Source organism: Panthera tigris, chromosome A2 (assembly GCF_018350195.1).
Source record: "Panthera tigris isolate Pti1 chromosome A2, P.tigris_Pti1_mat1.1, whole genome shotgun sequence".
Lineage (NCBI taxonomy): Eukaryota > Metazoa > Chordata > Mammalia > Carnivora > Felidae > Panthera > Panthera tigris.
Window position 1 is genome coordinate 53,832,281 of NC_056661.1, and position 26,058 is coordinate 53,858,338.

Sequence of the window (26,058 nt, forward strand, 5' to 3'; positions counted from 1 at the left end):
TTAGGTTTCTTGTCAAATAATTTATTTTTTAAAAAATCTCAAAACATGTTCTAGTACATTCAGTAACAAAGATCTACCAGTGTTACACATATTAAGAAAACCTGTATCATGTTTCTAGTTGGACTAACTAAAATCTATATGCCTGTGCTTAATGGAGCTCTTAACTTACTTAAGTACAAAGATATAAAAACTGAGTTTGAAAACTTCAAACAATTTTAAGACAGACTTAATTTTTCATGATTTTCCCAAAGCCAGTCATGATATTTGTTTAACTTATGGTCTTCAGGGTGCACCTGGAAGAAATACAACACATTGGGAGACAGAAGTTAGTCAGAAATACATTTTTAAAATGGGCCTTTCAAAGGTACAGTAGGGGAACAATACCTTATTGTAATATTCCTGCAAATTAAAACCTTTAACCTAATTAGATTCATGAGTACTTAAAACTCTATCTTACATTAAGGCAATCCTTCACAAAGTACTTTCCAATTTAGTACTGATCTTTAACATGACCTAGCACGTGGGCTGGTGACAACATGAGTCAAGTATTAATATGCCATTTTTCAGAAGAAGGTTATAGACCCTGAGAGTTATCACAATAAATGGAGGAGCAGGGATGGGCTTAGCCAGATCTACTGGCTGAATGCTTCAGGGTGAGTCACAGACTAAGAGGGCAGTGTACCAGGCCACCTGGCAGTACCCACCAGCTGCCAGGACACCCGCTGGATGTCTGTGGACAGGGGACACTCATTTGAATGGGTAGCTGAAGTAGGGCCCAGTTACTGTAAAAGCAGTCTGGGACCACTAGGAGAAACCCCCACAAGCATATATTCCAAGTCCAAACCTGCCTGCTTTCCTTCAGTGGTGTCATTTTTGAAGGCTAATATGACTATGACAGGAGGAGAACCACATCAGGCTTAGAGACCACACATGAATAGGAATGACATTACAGGGCCAGAAGTGATAAACTGCTGGAGGTCAGTCAGAGGCCACACCAAGGAGTCTTTATGGAGGTGGGAGTGTCTACGGATCCTCTCCCTTCTGCCAACAGCCCCATGCCATCACTGCCCCTCAAGCCTGGAACAAAACTAGTTGTGATGGTGGCAGCACATGTGCCCAAGAAACAGTTTTGGCTATTGGATGGGTGTATTTTGCCTCAGAGACAAAATGTGCTGGAGATGTTATGGCTGGGGGTGGGCCTCACCTGCTTCCACTCATTGACGCAAAAAATTCGGTAAGAGTCATTGCCATATTTGCCAATCCCGTGAAGCTCAATTGGGTACCTCCACTGCTTTGTCAGATATTCATCTGCAAAGATAAAACCTCACTTATCAGGTCAGCTTCTAGAAAAGATACTTTCCCCAAATATGTGGTGATGCAGAGCTGGATGGTGAGAAGGGCAGGAAGGGACAGCAAAGAGTCTTTCCTAACAACCCCAGTTCTGATGGCTCTTTCTTCTGAATTCCCACAACACCCCTGTCTAAACCTCTCACCTGCCACTTAGTAACCATTGTGATTTTGTGCTGTGCTAACTAGACAAAGGTAAAGTCCCTGAGGTCAACAGGGCCTTCTGCTTTGCTGACTTCTTCATCCTTCCTAGATGGCCTGCCCCAGTGCTGAGCAAAGATTTACTGCTTGGGTCAGTGGGAGACTGGTTTGGGGCAAGTGGATTGTTTTCACATGCTCTTAGCCCTTGAGCTGAATGACCTCTATTAATATAGCATCCTAGAACATTAAAGTTTAAGGTTTGACTCTCTTAAATAGGCATAGTTTATGTTCTTTCCTTTGGGTATATGGGAAAGTACCTGAGAACTTGATAATGGTTTTTGCTCGAAGATCATAGAGACCAAGAGGTTTAAGAAGTTCTGACACATCTCTCCAGTCTGCGGTTCTTGCTACCTCAGCGGAAGGGTACTTCTCTAGAAACTCCCAGAGCACAGGGATTGCCATTTTACCTGGGAAGTAAAAGTAACTGTGATTACAAGCCTCCTGATGGGTTGTTTTTAAGTTCAGGTACTTCCTCTCTAGAAATCTCATACAGAGGGGTTTTTGTTTTGTTTTGTTTTGTTTTGTTTTCCTTTTTAAATCCCTGATGAGAAGCCATTACTTGAACTGGTAACCACCTTCAGAGTCAATAACCAATACTCCTGACGATTTGGCTAAGAGTTAAAAAAAATTTTTTTTTTTTTAACATTTATTTATTTTGAGACAGAGAGACAGAGCATGTACGGGAGAGGGTCAGAGAGAGGGAGACACAGAATCTGAAGCAGGCTCCAGGCTCTGAGCTGTCAGCACAGAGCTGGATGCAGGGCTAGAATTCACAAACCGCGAGATCATGACCTGAGCCGAAGTTGACCGCTCAATCGACTAAGCCATCCAGGCGCCCTGATGTGGCTAAGAGTTTAAATCATGCTGATACCTGGCCTTGCATGATATTAATTTTCTTTTTTTTTTTTAATTTTTTTTGAATGCTTATTTATTTTTGAGAGAGAGAGACAGAGACAGAGCATGAGTGGGGGAGGGGCAGAGAGAAAGAGAGACACAGAATCTGAAGCAGGCTCTAGACTCTGAGCTGTCAGCACAGTGCCTGATGCGGGGCTTGAACTCACGAGCCGTGAGATCATGACCTGAGCTGAAGTCGGACACTCAACCAACTGAGCCACCCAGGCGCCCCACATGATATTAGTTTTCAAATAATCCAGTCATCAGATAACTAGTATAAAAGCATACAGAACACAAAGTGCCAATGACATTAAAGAAAGCATTCAATGAAAAAGAAATGCTTTTACACATGACAGAGGGTGGAAGAATGTTAAGTAACTGATTTTCACTATGACCAAAACTAGTTTGGAAGTAGAAAATAAATGACAATCTATCTGTTCCTTAGTGCCAAAAAGGCTTTGGCTGTCATCTAGTCTAACTTCCTCATAGCTGAAGAGCTGCAGGGCTGCAAGAAGTCCTTGCCTGAGGTCACACAGACTCAAAGTTCAACTTGAACCCAGGGCTCCTAATCAATCCAGTGTTCTTTCTCCTCATCGCACTGTCTCTAAGATAAAGATTAAAATAATCCACAAACCTGAGGTCCGATTGAGAAATATAGTAGCGATGAGGAGCTTCCATGGATCATGGAAAAGTGTTTCTTGGACGAGGTTAAAAGGTGACCGAGGAGGTGTCCACTTCTTAAACGCTTTGCGTCGTGGGGGGCTAAGGGCTAAACAAACACACTGCATCAGAGCTGAACATCTGAAACAGACTTAAGATCGGATTTTCTGATTGGGAAAGGGATACCTTCTTTGTTATATTTGCTGGAAAAATATAGGCTTGTTTTCCTTTTTTCTATTTGTGTCCGTGGAATGGTATCTTCTGAAAAGGAAGGGTGAACATTGTTTATAGAAGCTATGGCTTAGGCTAAAGAAATACTCAGGGGTACAAATAACAATAACACACTACTATTATAAAGTATTTAGTACGTGCCAGGTACTGTTCTAAGCAAAGCACTTTACAAAAATTAACCAATTTAATACTATGGACCTACAAGCTAGGTACTATTTACTTTTACCTTACAAATAAGGAAACGGAGGTACAGAGAAACTAAGTAAACTGCTCAGGGTCACACAGCTAGTGACAGAGTTGAAATTCAAATCTAGGCAGTCTGGCTCCTGAGTCCATAACTTTGACCACTGTGTTACACTAGTATTCTAAGACATGCTCAGAGTTCTTAGTACTGAAAAATTAGAATATGGAATATTTTAAATTAGGACATACTTGTACAATGTGGTCATTAAACCATTTTGAGACTATATCATGAATAGCTTCCCCCATGTTCTTAACTTTTAAATAAAAACACAATATTCTACATATGATCCCAATTTAATAAAAAAGAAAAAAAAAGATTAGAATGTAAAAAACCAAACCGGTATAATGGTTATTGCTAATTGTTCTTTTCTCCTTTAATTTTCTATATTTTCCAAAATTTCTGTGGTGAACACTTTACGCTTAAAGAAAGGACCCAGACAAAACAGAACCTGCCGAAAAACCTGATTTGGACCTTGGAATACTGACCACTGTCTACTGGGAAGCTCAGTTAATTTAAGAAAGACCATTTGACCAGCATTATTGGGCTTCCCAAGTTTTTAAAATCATCACATTTAATACTCTCCATAAGGTTACCCTCTAAATTTGAATGTCTGTTAATAATATCTTGCTATTTGTATAGCGTGAGCCATCTTTTTCACTTCTCCTTTTACTTTGTAATATTCTTGATGTGAAACACAGGACTGGTGAGGATTATTACCTCCATTTTATAGATAAACAAACTAAGGCTTAGAAATTAAACAACCATCCTGGGGTGTCTGGTTGGCTCAGTCAGGAAGAGCATGAGACTCTTGATCTCAGGGTCATGAGTTTTTGAGCTTCACGTTGGGCACAGAAATTACTTTTTTAAATGTTTATTTCTGAGAGAGAGAGAGAGAGAGAGAGAGAGAGAGAGAGAGAGAGAGGCAGACAGTGCACAAGGAGGGGAGGGCCAAAAGAGAGGGAGACACAGAATCAAGAGCAGGCTCTAGGCTGATAGCACAGAGCCCACACAGGGCTCCAAGCAATGAACCATGAGATCATGACCTGAGTGGAAGTTGGACACTTAACTGACTGAGCCACCCAGGTACCTAGGGCATAGAGATTACTTAATAAAAAAGTTAAAAAAATAAAATAAAACAGCCATCCCAAAATGAGAATGGGATCGACTATAGATTGGGATAGGTATCCAGCTCTCAAGATAATTAGCTGTTTTTTGCTATTCTATTTTGAATAGGCAAAGCCTAATGTAAAGTCAAAAAAGAGAACAAAGGAAACTGCTCTTATTAGTTCCATTTCTTTTGTGGGCTCTTACAAATAATTATTAACTAGCCTCTTTTATTATTAGGAGACTGAAGCTCGGTTTACCTGGCAATTTCCAACTAAGCCAATGGGAAAGTCTTTACTATTCCATTGGACACCTCTTAAACTAAGGCTACTTCACCTGGTGTTGAGAACTAGACTTCTTTACAAATAGGATACTTCCATTTTGGTCACAAAAGGATGTTTTTCATATTTTATTTACCCATTATACTAGCAATAAAGCTACATAAACCTTAAGATTCTAAGAAGCTTGAAGTCTTTAAAGGACAGGCTTGTCCTACGTATATATGAAGCACAAGGTATATATACAGAAGCACTTCCTAGGTATATATGGTTCAGCTTCTATTAAAGATAAAGGAATTCCAGGCACAGCAAAGACATAAAACCATGAGTAGGGCTGAGAACAGGAATCAAGTCTAACCCCGTTCCACCATTTGTCCAGGCTGTCTCCCCATAGGACTTTAAAGGAGTCTTCTTTAAAGGAGTTATTCATTATGCCATAATGGCATAATGAATATATAATACAGGGCTACTCAAAAGGTCTTCTTTTTATTTCTTATTCACTGAGGTATTATAAAGGCAAAACTACTAAGCTCTGAACTCTGTATTAAGAGCATATTACAAATAATAGATGAACTATGTGATTACAGTTTTGAATTATTTAGAGCTCTAAAGCATTTTAGAGAAGCATTACATTATAATAGAAGATAAAAATGACTATGATATGTACGAAATGAAATTGGAAGTCACACATCAGTGATAAGTAACAGAAGGGGTGCAAAAGAGTAGACACTGACTATTCACAACCAGTTTATGCACATCAAGATTCTTCCCCAAACCTTTTCTCAAGTGGAGCTTTTTTATTTTCCCTAAAGTTGTAATATTATTGGCTGGAAAGAAGATGGGAAGAAGGGAATGCACTGTCGGGGAGAGTCCCTGCTGTTGAACCAGGAAGAGATGGTAGCAGCTGTTAATGGCACAATTCTCCTTTGCTGGGGGTATCAAGGCAGTAGCCAGCCAGTTCCCTCTATGCCATGGGTTTGAAGATTGGTTAACAGAGGTACTAGGAACAACTGGTAGGACATATCTGATATTTGGCCCTATTTCTTCATTCTATTCCCACATCCTAACTGGGTACCGGCATGAAATATACTGTCTGGGAGTATAAACTCATCACATGTTTACCAGCTGCTTCAGCGCTCTGAATACCTTGACATATTTTCACAGAAATAGAGTCTTTCTCCGTTTGTGAGCAGTTGTCATCCATTTCAGAGCCACATTTTAAAATGTCAGCATGCAAATGTTCCTTCCTTTCCCCAGCTTCTACTTTTGTTCTTATTTCCTCAGATTCTAAAAAGGTTTCCTCACACTTCTTGCTGTGTTCTGCTTCTTCGGTTGAACATAATTTGTTTATGATGCCAGGAGTTATTTGTTCAAAACAAAAGTTTGATCCTGAACTCAGTGATTTTTCTTTTACAATTCTCTTTTCTTCATTGGTTACACTGAGGGTCTTGTTGCTTGCTCCAGCATCAGAAATGGAGAAAGTTTTATCAAGCTGACTTCTTTGCTCAACAGGTTCACTTTCAGCATCTGCCTTATTATATTCAGATTCTCTTTTCCTATTACTTTGAGTAGACTCGGGAAGACCCTTCTGGCACCCTGTTTTAGTTTTCTTAATTTGAATTCCTTTTAAAATAGTCACCTTTCGTTTGGACTTTCTAACCTTTCTGGAGTCAACATCATTAACACCCTCATCTTCTTTAAAATTAGATGGTCCTCTGCTATTTTGCGATTCCAAAGTACCACTTGGCAGGGGAAAGACACCTTTTCTCCACCAGCTTCGTGTCCTGAGGTTCCAGTTTGAATTGCTCCTTTCATTTTGCATTTGGGATGTCAGAGGCGCTATGTTGTTATCTTTATGTCTGGCCTTGATGCCCCTTTTAGAAGGTACAGTAAAATCAAAATCTTCTGGTGTAAGAGAAGTCTCTCCATTTTTGTGAAGATATTTAGCAAGTGAACTTTTGGATCTGAACTTCAGTCCTTGTGGGCTAGAAAATGATATTAAAGAAAACTTATTGGTAGTAAATAAAAATGAGTTTTACAAAGAATTGGACCACATTTCAGATTTTTAGTTAATAATTTCCAAATGTTGCTATGGGTATTTGTCATTGAAAATTTAAAAAGCACGGGGTGCCCGGGTGGCTCAGTTTGCTAAGCGTCCAACTTTTGATTTCAGCTCAGGTCATGATCAAGCCCCACGCTGGGCGTGGAGCCTGCTTAAGATTCTCTCTCTCCTTCTTCCCCTCCCCCACTTGCATGTACTCTTTCTCTCTCTGCCATGGGTATTTGTCATTTAAAATTTTAAAAAAGTGATAAAGTGGTACTTCTAAATAGTTTTCTCTATGATAGTATAATTTTATAAATATTTACAAACTTACAAATTTAAAGGCACCCATTTGAAGTAGAAGTATGTAGTACGTACTTGTTCCCAAATCACTTGATATAACTAACCTGTGACACTCAAAGAACAGAATCCATAATGGCTGTTATGATAAAAATAGAAAAAAGCCAAGTTCTTGTTATGCTTTCCTGCTACCTATCTAGATAAAATGATTTGGCTGTGCTATCGGTACCACATTGTATGCTCACCTGATAAAATATACATCATATCTTCCTGCTGTTTTCCCTGATAACCTTTGCTTCACAACTCTTTCCCATCCGCATGGGACAGACTTACGGCATTCTGTCATTGTACTACCACCAATCTGACTGGAAGCAATGGATTCTTGCAGCAGGGGATTCCACTCACTGCTGTTTTTTATCACCATTTGCTTTTCATCTTCTCCCACTCTTTCCAATTCCAGAGTAACATCTTTCTTACTAAACAAAGAAACAAAAAACAAAAACAAAGTACAGGTGATTGGCTTACTTAAAATTTATTTTCCTCTGCTTATTCAATTTCAATCCATGACAGAGCAGGAACCATATGGACTATTTAGATTATAGGAGAGATTAAAATCAGTATGGACCAGTCTTATGCTATGTGATTATCTCTCTGTCCTGCAACATGGGTTAAAAACGATTGGAAATCTCTGTATAATCTATAGAGGTATCTAACCCAGATTGTTTTCTACAAATAGGGAAACTAAGCAAGAGTTAGTAACTAGAATTAGAACCAAGTTCTTCTGAAATATTTTGGGGTTAATAATTTTGGGGGTTTGGGTGGGTCTTAATAAATTATATAGTTCACATTTTAGGAATAAGGAAACTGAAGCCTGATGAAAACAGCACAAACTTTAAAGTCAGTGAACTGGGTTCAAATCGCAGCTCTTGCGATTTACCAGCTATGCGTCCAAGAGCAAGTTACTTAACCTCTTAAAGTCTCCTTTCTTCACCTGTAAAAAGGAGGTAATACTTTCTTAAAGGTAGTTCTGGGGATTAAATTTTGAAAAAAACAAATCAGTAGATAAATCATCCTAACCCCGTATCTCACATATACAAGTACTGTACTTGAAACAAGACTGTGGCTTCCTCTGGAACTTCCTATAGGACTTCCATTTTGGGGTCAGCGGCGCTGGCTGCTTAACGTGACATCTCCTACAAGGTTTTCCTGGGACCCTGCAACCCAAGCAGATCTCTCCTTGCTCCCCTTGCACAAAACCTCCCTGCTCCTTCCACCTCCCTCGTCATTTCGGGTAACGAAGTAGGGAGCACTCTAGGGCTGAACCTCACAGAGAATATCTGAGCCACAGCCATTGCTCCGAGTAAACTAACCCTGTGGGTCTCGAGCTCTGTCGATCCTAGGTTAGAAAGGACCACCAGCCTTCTATCCACCCCAGCCCGCTCCCCTTTTATAGTTGGTGAAAATGAGTCCCGAAAGGGGACAATGACTTGCCGGAGGTCATTGGGCCGGTCTGGGTCTAGGCGCTCACTGGAAGTGACCGAGCGGGCAGCTCCGTAGTCCCGCAGGCTCGGACTCTCCATCCTAGCCGTGCCCTTCAAGGGGGTCTCCGGCGGCAGCAACTGGCCAAGAGGGTACGACAACCAAGGAGTGGAGCAGAATAAGATTCGGAAGCTTCTTCAGCTCGCAGAGCAAAGCTGAAACCAAAGCCGAAGAGAGTGAATGTCCGTCAGATCCCACCGCAGCTCCCTCACCTCCCCCTCAGCCACAGGCGCCATTTCCACGGCTCAGCCAATCAAATCCTTCGTCGAGGAAGACGTACCGCCTTCCGCGCGTTCGGACCAGTAGAGCGAGCGCTAGTCGCGCAGACACCTTTTAGGCCCCGTTCCATCTTCGCTTTTGCTTCTTTCTTAAGCCTTTCCATTTAGACCTGCGCACTTGGAACTCAGCCGCGCGCCCGAGGCTCACTGCGCATGTGTGTTGCCAGGGGTAGCGCAGTAACGAAAGCCGTTAGGGGAATAGGGCCTGTTACTGAAGCGGGAGGAGGGGCTTGAGGCGTGAGGGAAACCGCGATGAGGGCCGTGTTGACGTGGAGAGATAAAGCCGAGCATTGGTGAGGAGCGGGGCGGTCCGGGAGGAGCGGGAGGCCGAACCCTGGCGGGGGTGCGGGAACCGTTGCGGGAACCCCCGTGGTTGCCAAGGGCAACGGGCCTGCGGCCTGGGCTGAAGGCACTGAACCCCGGGTCTGCGCGACTGCAGGGTCGCCCTCCCACCCCTTTGCGGATGGAGAAACTGAGGCCTGGCGCGGGAGCAAGGGGGTGTACCACGCGTGAGGTAGTGGCCTGTCGAGGCCGTTTTACACAGACAGAATCAATGTCTGGCCCTGTCCAAGTCCGTTCTGGGTTCAGCTTACACCCACGGCAGTGTTTCTCGAACGTCACGATCTTTGCCACATCCACATGTTACCCATACTCTTGTTTCTTTGGCGTTTTTTCTCTAAATTGTCTCACTTACTTTCACTCAAATATGATTTTACAAGGAAACTATTGCTCCGTATTTGAAAATCAGTACCACTTGCTTTGAGATAACTGTGAAACTTAAAGCAGCGAGAAACAAAACGGTATTATTAAGTTGTAGCTGGATACTGGCAACTAGGAAGCCTTTAAGCCCCTGGTCTATAGTCTGGAAAACTGGAAGGAAATTTATCCAGCGCCGTCAGAGAGGTGCTGGAGATGAATAGCGTCAAACCAAGACTTTCTCCTGTGCTTAATTAGAAGGCTTGAAAGAGAATCACCAGAGAATGACTTTCTCGCCTTAGGAGCGGATGTTAATGTTCTATTCCATTTTTATCATCGAAATCCATCATACAATGAAACATTTTGGGAAATGCTGACTTACTGGATCGTTCTCCTCAGCCTGACTTTAAAAATCTTCCTAGATGGTCTTTTCAAGCTTCATTGTGCAGCCTTTGTTTTGGCCACTGGAACAGGGCCCTTGCCATTCCCTCTCTGTCTTTGCTTAGTCTCTTCTGTGTGAAGCTAGCATGCCTTCTTTTCTCATTTCCTCACACTGAAATTCGGAACATTCTGTAAGGCTCCCTTCAGAGACGGTTTCTCCCTCTTCTGTATTCTGCACTAGTAATAGCTAACGCTTACTATGTGCCAGGCACTGGCTGAGAATTATGTCTTTTATCTCAGTCATTTCACAACATTCCTCTGAGGTAGGTACTGTAATTACCTCTGTTTTACATGAAACTGAAGCACAGAGAGGGTCATTAATTTGCCAAGGTCACACAGTGAATGAGTGGTGGGGCCAGCTTTTTTCCTCACTCCAGAGCCAGTGCTGTTTGTTAGCTACTACATTAATTTTCTTCATGTTACAGAGACTGCAAACTCACATGCCTGCAGGAGTCAGGCAGGCAGTATCATGGGAGGTGTTTATTTGCATCTTAAACTCACAGAATTGCCTGTCTGTCTTAGGAGGATTCTGCTTTTCTACACCCCATTTCTCTTGAAACAGATAGCCTTCGCAGTATATCTTTCACTTCTTTTAATAGAAAATTGAGCTTAAAAAATTCTTTTTACTTTTTTCTTATAAAGCTGCTGAAAACTAGCAACTGAACATTTGGCTTTGAGGTCAGGGAGTAAGAGGGAATGGCAAGGAGTGTGGCAAACTAGAGATCTCATGCTCTGCCTAAAAGGGGCAGCTGCTGCTCAGCTCCTGCCAATTACTCCCCTGCAGGAATTTGGCCTCGAGTGCTCAGATTTTCCTGTTTCCACCAGAAGCTACGGATTTTTATGTGAAATGCCCTAATTTTTAAGTGTTGGCAACTAATTTAAAAAAACTGAAATAAAACACCATGTGAGCCAAACAAAACAGTTGCTGGCCAAATACAGCCTGATTTGCTCCCAGTTTTCAACCCCAGGCATAGATTTTGTTCATTCCTCTCTTGTGGTACTTAGAATCTGTCTAGTATGAGAGTTATTTGTGAATCCGTTATCCCAGAAGTCTATAAACCCTTCAGAAGCAAGGGCTACTTTTTATTCATTTCAAAGGCATATTCCAGATTAGACAAATCAGTGGTTGGTGTGACTATTTGATGGATATATGTACTCATGAATTAATGAATGAGTGAAAGAATGATGAATGAAGGTTGGTTATTTGGGTTTTGACCCATTACAGCTTTGAAAACAACTGTTTAGAATAGGCAGTGTAGGGGTTCTATAGACCAGCGATCTTGGTGGCAGCAACATATGCCAGCTGGTAGCCCAGAATAAGACAAAGCAAAACAAAAACTATTTAAAAAAATAGGTAGTAGATCTAAGAGATCCCAAATATCTGAGATTAGTCCTCCACAACTGAACCAGCCACTGTCTCCTGGTCTGCTGTTTTGCTTCCAGTCTAACCTTCCCATGGCAGGAGGATTTCTCTTTTTTGAGTCCTGCTGCTGTGATCCATTATTCTACTTTGCATAATCCTAGATTGACTCCCATTTCCCTTCTGAATCAGATTGTGCATTTAACTAGGTGGTCCTGTTACCATCCCTCCTCCCCCACTGCTTGCTAACATTTAAATTTATGCTTTCCAGTTCAGCTGAAATCTCCATTTTTCTATCCAAAGCTCCTTCCTAGATGCTGTCTTATTCTCTGAACTCCCTCATTTTTTCCTTAAAACCACTGCTCCAGGTTTCCCTCAACCATGGTGACTTTTCTGGCTAGACTGCCTTATTCCAGTAAGGACAGCATCTGCTATTACCCTTCAGTCACACTAGCTCATATTTAGTGAGTACTTGCTATAGGCCAGACAGTGTTTACACGCATTATTTTATTTAACCTCCACACAACCTATGAGGTTAGAATAATTACCCTATTTACAGGTGAAGAACCTGAGACTTAAAGTAACATAATTTGTCTAAGATTCCAAGCAGGTAAGTTGGGGTGGGTCAGGTTGGGCAGGATTTGGAGAGGCACCTTGACCTTGGGACTTCATTTACAGTGGGGTGGGCACAAAGTTGGCAGAGGACAATTTGCAGGACTTGCTCTCTGTCTCTCTGCAATGTAATTTGATAATGTATCTTTCTCATAAAAGGTGGCAGATGTGTAGAGAGAGCCATCCTGTAGTGTAATAAACTCTGCATACTGGTGACTTCTCCAACCCTGGGAGTGTTCAGAGGCTGGATGGCCATCCATAGGGAATTCTTGCCTTGGTGGGGGAGTTGGACTACATGACAAGTTCTAGGGTCTTTCCCAATTCTGAATTTCTGTGCTCTTGTCAACCCTGAAAATAAAACAGCCAGTTATTTTGCCAGCAAAGTGGGTTTATTCAGGAGTAGGAGAGCAGTTGCAAGCAGGACAGCAATTGGGACAAGCAAGCTATGGTGAACCATAGGTAAGTCCAGAAAACAGAGGAGCACTCTTTTATAGAGGAAAAAGGGGAATTGGGAGGGGCTGTTATAAACAAAAAGTCCATTAAACTGGGAGCTCAAAGTGTAGTGGCTTTTTATTGGCTGAGTTGTGACAGTCTCTCATTGGCTGGGCTGTTGCTGGGCAAGGAGAAAAATCTTCCTTCATCTAGGGTGGTGATGAGGCATAAGCTTCTTCCTGTTGAGTCTTCAAAGGGCTGCAATAAAGGTACACCATGAGAGCTCCCCCTTCTGGCCTCCTAGCTCCATTTTAAATGAGGTTTCCTTTATTTGGTTTCATAGTCTCATGATGTAATTAAAGTCTGAAGGGTTCAAGATAAAACATTGTCAGGTTGTTGGTTATATTCATTTTGTGTCTAGGACCATGCCATGCACCAAAGGCCCATAAATGTCTAAAACGGGGTCCTTGCCCTTAAACTGCAGGGGACTATAATTGACTGTAATTAAGGGGACAAGATAGTATTTGAAACAGTGTAAAATATAGACGATTATGTAATTCAGAGCTATGATAAATTATACAGATCCTAAGTACCTTAAGAGTTTAGATTGGGGTAAATTGAACATTATGTTGTACTTTAGGAAGGCAAAATTCAAGACGTTTATTTTTTATTTATTTATTTTTAAATGTTTGATTTAAAAAAATTAAAAAAATTTTTTAAAATCTTTATTCTTGAGACAGAGAGAGAGAGACAGAGTGCGAGTAGGGGAGGAACAGAGAAAGAGGGAGACACAGAATCCAAAACAGGCGTCAGGCTCTGAGCTGTCAGCACAGAGCCTGATGTGGGGCTCGAATTCATGAACTGTGAGAACATGACCTGAGCCGAGGTCAGACGCTTAACCGACGGAGCCACCCAGGCATGCCCCCCCCCCATTTTTTTAATGTTTAATTTTGAGAGAGAGAGAAAGTGTGAGCAGGGGAGGGGCAGAGAGAGGTGGAGACACAGAATCAGAAGCAGGCTCCAGGCTCCAAGCTGTCAGCACAGAGCCAGATGTGGGGCTTGAACTTCTGGACTTAGGAGATCATGATCTGAGCTAAAGTTGGACACTTAACTGACTGAGCCACCCAGGCGCCCCAAATTTCAAGACATTTAGAGAAAATGAATTTTCATATCTGAGAGGAAGACAGTTTAAGACTTGGCCCAAATCAGACACTCAAATGATTTTCTGAGAATTCAACCCCAAATGATCCTTATGAAGAAGATCCCCACAGGAACCACTTTAATGAGCTTACATTATCTACATTGCAGAAAGGGAGCCACAGGACCACGGATGACTGTAGAAGAGTGGTGCAGATCCTTTCCAAAATCTGGTACCTCATCACAGCAACCCACAGGTGTCAGGTGCTTGCACAAGGGTGGCCTGTGCACTCAGAGGTGGGATGGCAGCTCTCTTGCCTTGTGTTGTAGGTGAGGACTAAAGCTTGGACAGGGCATCAGTTCTAGCCCCAACTCCCTTCTGATTTTCATTTTACCACCCTGTTTCTCCTCAGTGTGATACATGCCAAGCACATTTCCCCATAGGTTCAGAGAAAGAAAGCCCAGGAAACAGTAAGGCCCAGATCTGTTACCAACTAATAGGAGGAAGCTGAAGAACTCAGTGTCTGTGTTTGCTTCTATCAAGAGGGATGCCTAACTGGAAAGGGTGTAATATTCATCAGCCAGCTGTTGAATATATGTGAAGAATTACTATTATTTTAAAAATTATTTTTATTAAAGGAGGCTGTTGTTGTCCACAGAGCCTATATAAAAATTTTTTTGGATTCTACATGTAATGCCTTTTTTCCCCCATTGATAAAGCATGGAAACTGTTGCTATTATATTATCGACTGTGACATATGCTAATAATAATGAAAATAAGGGCCACAGATCATAGTGGTTAGATTTTGGGCTTTGGAGACAGACTGCCTGGGTTTGAATTCTGGTTCCACCTCCACTCAGTAGCAGTATATTTCCTGGCAAGTTATTTAGCTTCTCCGTCTTAATTTGTCTCATTTGTGAAATAGGTATAGGGTTGTGAGGGGTAAGTGAGCTGATACATGTAAAACATTTAAATTGTACTTGCACACATAGTAAATAAATGTACTTAATAAATGTTATCCACTGTTATTGTTAAAGTATTAAAGATAACAGAGATTTGTCATATTTGACAATAGTTCAAGTAGAAGGTAGAGAGTAGAAGGTAGTATAGCACAGACTCTACAGTCAGACCCAAGTTGAAATTCTGGCCCTGCCACTTGCTGGTCGTGTAATGTTGGGTGGGATAGTTGATTCCTCTGAGCTATGGTGTCCTCAACTACAAAACTGAGTAATAATTCTTACTTCATAGAATTGTGAGGATGAAATGAAATAATGCATTGGAAGAGCTCAGCACAGAGTATCTCTGCAAAATGCTCCAAGTACTCTTACCCGGGGTCTGTATTTCTAGATGACTTCAGGTATCAGGTGAATTTATCCCATGCTAAACCTTTGCAGTAGGCTGATTTGGCAGTGCTATCTAGCACATTTTTACTAGAGTCACCTGAACTAATGAAATCCCCTGCCGAGGGCATTCAAGAATCATTGCAATATGGCTCCAGCCTGTTGTTTTTCTAGCCTGATCTCCCCCTACTGCCTTACATATAGCCAAAGTTTCAGTCAAATTTGATTATTTAGATTATATGCTATTCCCCACCTTCATGTCTTTGCTTGTTCTGTTTTCTCTGCCTGAAATGCTGCACCCTCCAAATCTCCTCCTGCATGTCTCAAAAGCCCTATTTTTCTCACATACTTTTTTCTTCATGAAGCTTTTTCTCATCCTTTCTCCAAATCTTTTCTGCATCTTCCTCATTTGAATCCTGTAATATATGTTTTAATGTATCTCCTAAAACCTTTACACAGTATTATTCTGTAGTCATCTAATCTAAGAGGTCACTGATTGTAAAATACCGTTATTTTAAGTACCACTAAAAAACCAAAAAATGCTTCCAGTTAAGCTGACACATCATCAATTATAAGATACATAACCTCAGAGATTTTATTTTGAGAGAGATAGAGAACAAGCAGAGGAGGGATAGAGAGAGGGAGACAGAATCCCAAGCAGCCTTCGTTAAGTCAGTGCACAGCCTGATGCGGGGCTTGAACTCATGAACCTTGAGCTGAAATCAAGAGTCGGATGCTTAACCAACCAAGCCACCCAGGCACACCCTCCGCCCCCAACCTCAGAGATTTTAAAATGTGAAAAAAATGTATGCTTCAGAGTTGATGACATATGGTAGTTCTTTGTGAACGTGTCTGAGTCATATCTTCCCAGTGGATGGGATTTCTTTGAGGGCAGGGAGCGAATGTGATTTACTCATTTTGTATCAGTTACTATTGCCTAGCACCTAAAAGGCATTCATTAAATATCCAGTTGGTTGGAAATAATAATGATATTTTTATTTTATTTATTTTTTTAATGTTTTTATTTATTTTTGAGACAGAGAGAGACAGAGCGTGAGTGGGGGAGGGGCAGAGAGAGAGGGAAACACAGAATCCGAAGCAGGCTCCAGGCTCTGAGCTGTCAGCACAGAGCCCAACGTGGGACCTGAACTCACAGACTGTGAGATCATGACCTGAGCGGAAGTCGGACGCTCAACCGACTGAACCACCCAGGCGCCCCAATAATGATATTTTAATAAATGACCAGTTTTTCAGAGACATGCGGATTTAGTAACCCTCACGCATTCTCTCAGTTTGTGTAGTCTTTATAGGAGAGTTAGTGCCTTCAACTGTTGACCCTTTGAATCATCTCTGGCGTCTGGACAAGTGGAAACTGGGACATGAAGCTAACTGCCAAGTAAATCGTGATTGAATGGACTGCCAAGGTGCGGTGGCTGAACGGAATTTGCAACCAAATGCAATTCTTAGCCATTATTTTTCTCTCTCATACACAAGCAGTATTTCATAATGGAAATAAAGTTTGCTTTCCTGGCCATTAGCAGACCTCACCCTTTTGGTTCCTAATTGTCCTTTTGTCTTGTCTTGTCTCCTGTTTAGTATATATGACCTCGCATTTAAGCCCGATGGAACGCAACTGATTTTGGCTGCAGGAAACAGATTACTGGTAGGATTTTGTCTGAGTTTCCTTTTTAAGTGCTTTTTTCCCCTCTCCCTCTTGTAAGTGCTCTGAAATTTGACCCTTTATTTTTTAAGATAAAAAAGGCAAGGGCGGAAAAACCAGTCATTACTTTTTAATAGGGAAGGAAATGGGCTATTTAAAACAGGTAAGTAAACTGTCTATCAGATAGGAACCTGTGAACAATACCTCCTTTGGAGTCATTAATCTTTCCCTTTTTACTTTGAGACACCCATGAAAGAGTTGAAAACAATTAATCAAAATGCCTTTGAAACTGGGCTAGTGTCAGTTCACATTTTGTCCCCCTGAAAAATTTAAGCAACAAGATTGAAGGGTTTCCCTCCCTGAGAAGCCAGATAGCTTGACCCCAACTTTTAGGCATTGGCCTACCTAAACAATTCCATATGGATGCTGTCCTTTTTTCATATTTTCAAAGAATATAGCTAGTTTGGAACTTATCCCAGTATATAAAAGTAATTTTCAGAGGACTCTTTATGTTTGACCTAAAAACCTTTGTATGATCTCTCCTTCCTCCTGCGTAAGTCCACTTCCCCTTGCTCTGTTGTCTCTAGATATGCACACTGACTGATCTCCATTCTCTTTATGGTAACTACATAATCTTAAAGCCTTGGTTACATTGTTCTGCAGACTTCTTCTCGCCAGGGTAAACAATCCAAATTCTTTTACTTTTTTTTCATAGGTTATCTTCTCTAACACTGTTTTTGGAGGGTTTTGCCTTGATTACTCAGATAGTGTGTTTTTTAAATATCCACACATTTATAGATGTTACAGTGCTACAAAATATCCTAAATCCATGTTACAGCTGGGTTTTATAATACTTCCTCTGATTTGTAAACCTGGAGTTCAGGTCTATGACTTTCAAACTCTTGATAGCAAATATGAAACATTTCTCTATTATGTTGATACTGGAGTCAGGCTAGAACTAAAATTTAATCATGTTGTAGCAGACTCTTTGTGTGTGTTGGCTTTATTTGGGAGGGTTTAGCTTGATTGGTCACATATCCAAATTCACATAAGATGAATGAACTTTGTAGTGAAGTTCCACAGAGTGAAGTTCTATTTCTCAAGAATTAATGATATGTTCCTGGCCATGTAATTCACAGAGTTGGGACCTCTACTTTTTGGGTTTCTCCACTTAGAGTCACATTCTTTCTGGGTTTTTTTGGTGTAGTTTTTACTTGATGCAAATTTAGAATATTGACAAATGTTTTGTCATTTAAACAACAACAACAACAAAAAGCAGCAGCAACCTGCAGGAATTCTGACTAATAGATGTCATGTGGATAATGTGTAATTTTGTGTCTTTTTGCCAGGTTTATGACACCTCTGATGGCACCTTACTTCAGCCCCTAAAGGGACACAAAGATACTGTGTACTGTGTGGCGTATGCAAAGGATGGTAAGAGGCTGCTCTGGTTTTATACCCTCTGTAATGGTCTCATAGCTGCTCATTTTTCTCCTTAGTCACTCCTTAATTAGTGTTAGTAAGCTGACATACAACTCACAATCACAGAAGATAGTTAAGTTTCTTACTTTATTTCAATCATTCAAGTCAATAAGGGCCATCTATGTGCCAGGTATTATTCTAGGTGCTTGAGATAATGAAGTAAATTAAACAGTATGCTGGAAGTAGGGCAGAATAAGGGGAATTGAGAATGCTGGATGGGGCAGGGGATGGGTATGGGAAAGGAAAGGGTGGTGACGGTGGGCTTATTGAGATAGGGACAGATGAGCAAAGTCCTGAAGGTGGAGAGGCAGTGAGATTCTGATAGTGGGCATCCAGAAGAAGAAAAACCATAGCAAAGGCTCTCAGGTGGGAGTGTGCCTTCCAGGGGCTTTCGTGGAGTGAGTCAGGGGGAACAGTAGGGGATAAGGATAGAGAGGTAATAGGTATGGATGGGGTGGCCAGATCATGTTGGCTGTTATAAGGACTTTGACTTAGATTCTCAGTGAAAATGGGGAACCACTAAAGACTTCTGAGCAGAGGAGAGATCTGATTTGATTTATATTTTTAAAAGGATCCCTTTAGCTGATGTTTTAGAAACAGTCTGCAGGGGGTAAGGGTTGGAGCAGGGAGACGAGTGAAGAAAGCATCATCCAGGCAACTTTTGTAACACTAGTGATGGTGGCTCAGATCTGTGGGCGCAAAGGAAGTAGTAAGGAGTGGTCAGATTCTGGATATGGTTTGAAGGTGGAGCAAACAGGATTGCCTGAAAGACGGTGTGTGTGGTGTGAAGAAAGTAGTCAGGTGTGACTCTAAGGGTTTTGACCTGAGCTACTGAAAAGGTTGGAGTTGCTTTCCACTGAGATGGGAAAGGTTTCAGGTAGAAAAACTTACAGTGGAAGATCAGGAGTTCAGTTTAGGACATGTTGAATTCGAGAAACATTGATGCTGGAGGGGAGAGGGGAAGGACTTGCCAGGAAAGAGTTGTTGAGTTGGCAAGAGGAGATGGGATCTATGACCTAGATGGGACATGGTGGGAAGGTAGAAGGTACCACCACGATGTTGGCAAGTGGGGGCATGTGGTATTAGGAATCTAATGGAAATTCTTTTCCATTCTTTCAGTGAAGTAGGAAGCAATGTCACCTGAGAGTGAGGATGGGGAGGGAGGTATCAGAGTTGAGGAGAAAGGAAAAACTGGCAAATTGCCATTTAGGAGAATGGCTGAGTAAATGTACTGTGAAATCCCAAGAAATACGAAGGGCCCACTTGAAGCTGGTTATGAATTGAAAATGAGATTCATTGGTGTGATTATGTCTTTCTCTCCACTACTTGAGCTGCATAGATGCAGGGACAGGGGTGGTGGAGACTTGGATTTAACCAGGTTGGTAGGTTTGCAGGCACCTCTGAAGATGAAATAAGAGGGCAAGGGAGTGGAGGATGTATGTGAAGCAGTGATCATATACAGTGACTTTGAACTGTCGGCCATTGTAATGAGGGATTAGAGGACCACAGGGGGGTGGGCAGTGGAGAGGTTCTGGTGGACTTGAAGAGGGTTATTGGATGTGGTAAGGTGACAAAGAGGAGAGGTGGCAGTCAGAGAATGGGTGCATTCTCTATGTGGGATTAGTGGAAAGAACATGGACTTTGGAATGAGATGGTTCTACGTTCCAATCCCAAAGGTTCTGGGAGTTTGAGGTAGTTATTGAGTCTTCTTGAGTCTCAATTTCCTCATGTGTCAAACGGATATAGGATGAGAGGTAACATTCTGTGACCACTGCTGAGAAGGCACAAAATTGGAATGTTACAATGCTTGAACAAACTTTGGAGATCAGTCAGGTTCCAGGTTTTTAACTTCTTTTGGATGATGAACCTCTTTGAGAATCCAATGAAAGCTATAGACCTCTTCGTAGAAAAGTGCACATTCTTCATATATACACACGATTTTGTGGGTATAGTTTTAGTGTCATCTAGCCCAATGTCTTCATTTTAGCCCATCATAAAGACATGGAAAAGTCAAGTAACCTGCTAAGGTCATGTAGCAAGTCAGTGGCAAAAACATTATTTCTTGCCTCATAGTCAAGTGTGCTGTGCCACAGTAGCCATGGTTTTTTTTGGTTGTTTTGTTTTGTTTTGTTTTTATGTGTGTGTTTGAGTTCAAATTCAGAGTAATGCCATGAGAAGGCCTTGGGGTCCTCTGGAGTTTATAAGCCTGGGGACTCTTTGGCTTACTATGCCACTAGGGCCCTTGAGGGTGTCAGAGTGTGGCCTGCCATTAGTGGCATTTGTCAGCATTTGCAGAGTCCTGTCACACATATCATCAGATTTGATCTTCCCAACAACCCTCTGGAGCACTCAGAGAAGTTCTCAGCTCCTCTCACGGAGGAGAAAACAGGTTTGGAGCAATTACGGTGGCAGCCGGTCATAGTGGCAGCCGGTGACGGTGGCACATATGTGCCTGCCCCAGATCCTCCTGACTGCAGAGCCCTCATGCCTTCTAGTATTTCATGCTGCCTCTTCATGACACATAATGATTGAGAAGTCTTTTAATTCCTCTCAATCGGCCTTTTCTCCTTGGATCTAGAAAGGGAAATGCTCTCAATTATGGTATTGCTCTTTAAGTTTGCTTGTTTCCAGTGTCTCCCTTAAGTTTAGCAAATACTTAATGAACAGCCATGATATAAAGGTATGTAAGAACTAGTTATTTTTGGTTCAAGAAAAACATGACAATATGAAGAAATAATTGTAATAGTAGCTAATATTTTTTTTAGCATTGATTATATTCTGGGTACTGTCTGAAATACTTTAATCTCATTTAATCATCACAACAACTGTGAGGTGAATACTATTGTTGCAGCCGTTTTTCAGATGAGGAAATGAAAGCATGGAGATGTTCAGGAACTTATTTCAGGTCCGGCAGCTGGTACCATCACTGGGAATTCCAACTCAGACTCTGAGCCCATAGCCCATACTCTTCAACACCATGTCTTACTGTCTGCCAGTGTTGGGGGAGTAGTGACAGGAATAATAACAAATAAAAGCAGCTTCTGAAAAATAAATACATACATACATACATACATACATGCAGCTTCTGTGTATTTAATAGATGCAGCAGTATCATATGGCTCACCCAAATATCTACTGTTCCAGCCATTGTGAAAGGTGTTTTACAAATATCATCCTAGTTGTCGCCCTGCACAAAGTCTCTGAGGAAGGTGTTACTACCCCTTTTTGTTTCAGATGTAGAAGCTCAGAAAACAATGACTTGCTCAGAAAACAGGTCAACTTCTATTTGCCTTAAGAACAAAGTCTAAAAATCCTTAACAAAGGTTACAAAATCTGGCCCATGGTTAATTCTTCTTCTTTTTTTTTTTTTTTTAATATAATTTATTGTCAAATTGGCTAACATACAGTGTGTAAAGTGTGCTCTTGGTTTTTGGGGTAGATTCCCATGGTTTATCACTTACATACAACACCCAGTGCTCATCCCAACAAGTGCCCCCCTCAATGCCCATCACCCATTTTCCCCTCTTCCTCACTCCCCCCATCAACCCTCAGATTGTTCTCTGTATTTAAGAGTGTTTTATGGTTTGCCTCCCTCATTCTCTGTTTATAACTATTTTCCCCCTCCCTTCCCCCATGGTCTTCTGTTAAGTTTCTCAAGATCCACATATGAGTGAAAACATATGATGTCTTTCTCTGCCTGACTTATTTCACTCAGAATTATCATGGTTAATTCTTCCTTATCTCTCTCCAGAGTAGGTGAAGACTCCTTATTGTTTGCGCCTTGATACTCTGCTCCACCTCTTAAGTACTACTTGCAAATTTGCAACAATGTAATTAATAAGTAATTACTTATTATATGTTGCCTCTCTAGTCCATTCTTTCATGGTTTTCAAAGAATTTTAAAAACTTTAATACAGTTCAAATCAGTGTGCCAGGTTCATTTCAGGTCCTTCTGTGCCAGACCTGGGGGCAGGGACTGTTTCAGTTTCTCTTCTTTCTCTCTGTCTGTGATGACGAAAGTGTAAAGGTATCTACTGCATCGAACATCAAACTTCATGTTATCCTTATCTTTATTTAATTTCATTTATTCTATTTTTAAAAAATGTTTTATTTGTTTTTGATAGAGAAGGGGACAGAGGATCCAAAGTGGGCTCTGTGCACACAGCAACAAGCCCGATGTGGGGTTCAAACTCAAAGAACTGTGAGATCATGATCTGAGCCGAAGTTGGGTGCTCAACCAACTTAGCCACCCAGGCGCCCCATGCTTATTTTTCTTGATCTTGATGGATTTGGCATCCTTTCATCTGGCTGTGAGCAGAAAATCCTTGATTTCTTCAATTTGGCAAGGCGTGGCTATGAGGGGCACAAGGGAGCGTGCAGCTGGCACCACCCGAGAGACCTAGTCCATTCTTTCATAAAGCCCAAGTAGTGTGGACATGAAAATCTCATTTGTTGCTCTTGCTTAAAGCCTTTCTTTGAGTTAAAGAACAAGATCTTGACTATGGCCTTGAAGCTGCTAGAGATCTATCCTCTACCCACCTCCCCCTTGGCTCTTGGTATTCCATGCTGCTGCCTCTCAGCCACTCAGACATACCAGGCTTTTCTTACCTCAAGGCCTTTGTATATCTTTTCTATCCATGTGGATGGGTCTTTTGCCTCTACCTGGCTAAGCTTTGCTCATCCTTTAGGTCTCAACTGAAGGTTCTCCTCCTGAGAAGCTTTTCCCTCATCTAAATTACGTCCCCCAGTTATTCTCTTTCCTAGGACTCACTTCATTTCTTAGCACATTATGTTCATGTTAGATTAAATTCATTCAATGCCTACTTTTCCCACTACACTAAACTCTGTGAAGGTAGGGATTACATGTGCTTTAATTACTACTTAATCCTTAGCACAGAACATGATACTTAACATGTGGTAGGCCCTCAATACATCTTTGTTTACTCAGTGCCAGAAAAAGTAAAATTTGAACCCAAACTTCCTGAACTGCCACCCAGTACTGATAAGAAAAAGAAGTAGAGGGGCGCCTGGGTGACTGTCGGTTGAGCATCTGACTCTTGATTTTGGCTGAGGTCATGATCCCAGGGTCGTGGGATTGAGCCCCATGTTGGGCTCCATGCTAAGTGTGGAGCCTCCTTAAGATTCTCTCTCTCTTTCTCTCTCTCCCTCTGCTCCTCTCCCCCCCCCCACTCTCTCTAAAAAAACAAAAACAAGTAGAGAAGCAGCTGACACTTGCTAGTTAACCTTAAAGAACTAGTTTTCTAAGAAACTCCTTTCTAGGAAATACTCTTTGAGAAATGCTGGTTTAAAACAAATATGAGTTTTCTTTTTAAAACACTTTTAGGCAAGCGCTTTGCTTCTGGATCGGCTGATAAAAGTGTTATTATCTGGACCTCAAAATTGGAAGGCATTCTGAAATACACGTAAGTAACCATTTAGGTGTGCAGTATTATTGGTTTGGCTCTGATTGAGCTACTGTAGCAAAAGCCCCTTAGAAATAATATAAGGAAGAACTTTTTTTCTCTGCAATTGAATTTGAGGTTAAGTTATAGATAGGAGTATATGGTGGGTATAGGAAAGTTGGGTAATGAACAAATGAATGAACATTTGAGCACAACTAGCCTGGCCAGCACTGAGCTAGGTGTTTTCATATAGCTCAGTTTAGTTACTCTGACACCACAGATTCCACCTGAGTCCAACTTGTCCCCTTCTAATGCCCCCATTTCAGGGAATGGCGTCACATCCACCCAGTTTCAACAGCCAGAAACTTGGAGTCAGTGTGCACCAGGCTTCCTCTCTGCAGAGACTTTGCTCATGTTCTTCCCGTTCTTCCCATTCCTCCTCCGCCAGGTTAACCCTACTTGCTCTGCAGATCTTAGGCTCATGTGTTGCTTCTATGTGAAGCCGTTCCTGCCCCTCTAGACTCAGTCAGGTCTCCTTCCTGGTATTTCTCACAGTTGTAGTTTTACATTTATTCTGGTGATCGATGGCTGTCTCCCATCAGCCTGTAAATTCTGTGAAGGCAAACACTGCATCTATTTTTGCTTACCCATGTGTTCCTGGTGCTTAGTGCAATGTCTGGCCCATAATCAGTACTTAACAAATGATTTTTTTCTTTTTAATTGTGATGAAATACACATAACATAAATTAATCATCTTAACCGTTTTTTTATGCGTACAGTTCAGTTGTATTAAGTACATTCATGTTGTTATATAAAACCTCCATAGCTCTTTTCATCTTGCAAAACTAAAACTCCGTACCCATTAAACAACTGCTATTCCCTGGGCCCTCAGCCCTTGGCAATCAGTATTTTACTTTCTGTCTCTATGAATTTGACTTCTTTAGGCACCTTATGTAAGCAGAATCATATAGTATTTGTCATTTTGTGACTGATTTATTTCACTTAGCCTAAAGTCCACTAAGTTTATCCATGTATCAGAATTCCCTTCCTTTTTAAGGCTGAATTATATTCTAGTGTGTGGATATAGCACATTTTGTTTATCCATTCATCTGTCATTGATGGACGTTGAGTTGCTTCTACTTCTTGGATATTTTGAATAATGCTGTTGTGTACATGGGTATATACATCAATGAACAACTTTTGAATGAGTGAATAAATAAATGAACGAATGAATGAATGAAGTTATAAGCAAAACGTTACCTAGAAGCGAAGAAATAAAATAGAGGCTGAGATGACATACGTGACTCACTCAGCTTTCGCTATTGTCTCAGGATTTGCCGTGTTTCCAGATCTTGGCCTGTAACATCTTCATTGCATCTCCGTCCTGTATTTCCAGGCCTCCACAAAGCAATAATTAACAGCTGTGAATAAAGCACTTCCTGTGTACCTGGTGCTAGGCTAGGTACTGTACATCATTATCTTATCAGCTCACAAACCAGAGGTATCAAGAGCGCTGGTCCTGGAGGAGGTTGCATTTAAACCAGGCCAGTCTGGTGGGTAATGTTTAAGAGAGGAAAATGGTGGGTGAGGGGCAATCCAGCAGAGGAGAATTCATCCCTGTGCTTTTTGTTGATCACTGGCATAAGAGCCTGTAGTGTGTAGTCAGAGAGACTGTGGGCTCATCATAAAATCTTCATTTGTTGCCACTGAAGCATTTGTGGTTTGCTGCATAATAATCTATAGTTGTTTACTTGTTAGGCACAATGATTCTATCCAGTGTGTCTCCTACAACCCTGTTACCCACCAATTGGCATCTTGTTCCTCTAGTGACTTTGGTAAGTTCTGATTCCTGATGTCTTGTCCTGGAGTTACTGAAAATCTGGGCAAAAAATGTTGAAATCCATCCAGAATGTGGTGGTTTTGTCCTGAGAGAGTTCATGCTACTTCCCTGCCTTTAATAGCTGAGGGGAGGCTGACAGTTATCTTTAAATTGTAGAGAAACCAAAAGAGTGAATGGTGACATTGAATCTGGTACAAAATCTGGGAGACAGCAGGAAGGGCCCCAGGGAGGGAAATGGTAAGAAGGGTGGGAGAGCACAGACATAACGTTATGCTGCTGCCTCTGGGGAACCTTCCCACCTCACCTGGCAGGAACCAGTGATTGTCTCCACTTCTGTGTCCCCCAGCATCCTTGTATGTGTGAAATTCTTCACTATTTCAACTTGTGCTTCTTGTGTAGTGTGTCACCATTACTTGTCTGGTGGCTGTAGCTGTCCTTCCTGAGGGGCTGGATACCCTGAGGAGATTACTGTGGCCCCACTCATGGCATTGGCATGGTGCTGACACAGAGGAGAGGCCAGTGAAATGGCCCTTGAGGC

The 26,058-nt window shown here is 41.6% G+C and overlaps 2 protein-coding genes and 1 pseudogene across 8 annotated transcripts in view; 1 reads left to right on the forward strand and 2 right to left on the reverse strand.

Moving 5' to 3' along the window:
- Positions 1–9,078, reverse strand: MBD4 (methyl-CpG binding domain 4, DNA glycosylase). Of its 3 annotated transcripts, none has more exons than XM_015545141.2 (8): positions 8,792–9,078; positions 7,546–7,776; positions 6,106–6,944; positions 3,289–3,363; positions 3,077–3,211; positions 1,806–1,955; positions 1,205–1,308; positions 1–293 (listed from the first exon to the last, which is right to left on the reverse strand). In XM_015545141.2, exons 1-8 carry the CDS (start codon positions 8,878–8,880, stop codon positions 216–218), a joined length of 1,701 nt encoding a protein of 566 aa, XP_015400627.2. In that variant the 5' UTR covers positions 8,881–9,078; the 3' UTR covers positions 1–215. The 3 variants fall into 3 exon arrangements, with proteins under 3 accessions (XP_015400627.2, XP_015400620.2, XP_042835480.1); XM_015545134.2 differs by having other exon boundaries at positions 6,082–6,944; XM_042979546.1 differs by lacking the exons at positions 6,106–6,944; positions 8,792–9,078 and having other exon boundaries at positions 7,546–7,645.
- A 64-nt stretch (positions 9,079–9,142) lies between these two features.
- The window catches only part of IFT122 (intraflagellar transport 122), a 72,321-nt gene continuing 55,405 nt past the window's right edge, over positions 9,143–26,058 (forward strand). For 2 of the 5 annotated variants that reach the window (XM_042979542.1, XM_042979544.1), the window contains exons 1-5: positions 9,143–9,410; positions 16,733–16,799; positions 18,146–18,230; positions 23,623–23,701; positions 25,439–25,515. In XM_042979542.1, the coding sequence (XP_042835476.1) occupies positions 9,370–9,410; positions 16,733–16,799; positions 18,146–18,230; positions 23,623–23,701; positions 25,439–25,515 (349 nt within the window). In that variant the 5' untranslated portion in view covers positions 9,143–9,369. Of the gene's footprint in view, positions 9,411–14,106; positions 14,126–16,732; positions 16,800–18,145; positions 18,231–23,621; positions 23,702–25,438; positions 25,516–26,058 lie in introns of those variants that run through there. The other 3 variants (XM_042979541.1, XM_042979543.1, XM_042979545.1) reach the window with 2 other exon arrangements.
- On the reverse strand, positions 22,216–22,870 carry LOC122236478 (annotated as a pseudogene).

Bases quoted from the DNA above. Each gene is read 5' to 3' on its own strand.
- MBD4 (XM_015545134.2), bottom strand. From the start codon at position 8,880: ATGGAGAGTCCGAGCCTGCGGGACTACGGAGCTGCCCGCTCGGTCACT. The intron at 1,956-3,076 runs GTTTGTGGATTA...TTTACTTCCCAG, and splicing joins ATTTCTCAATCGGACCTCAG to GTAAAATGGCAATCCCTGTG. The intron at 294-1,204 runs GTGAGGCCCACC...TATTTCTTCCAG, and splicing joins GCGTCAATGAGTGGAAGCAG to GTGCACCCTGAAGACCATAA.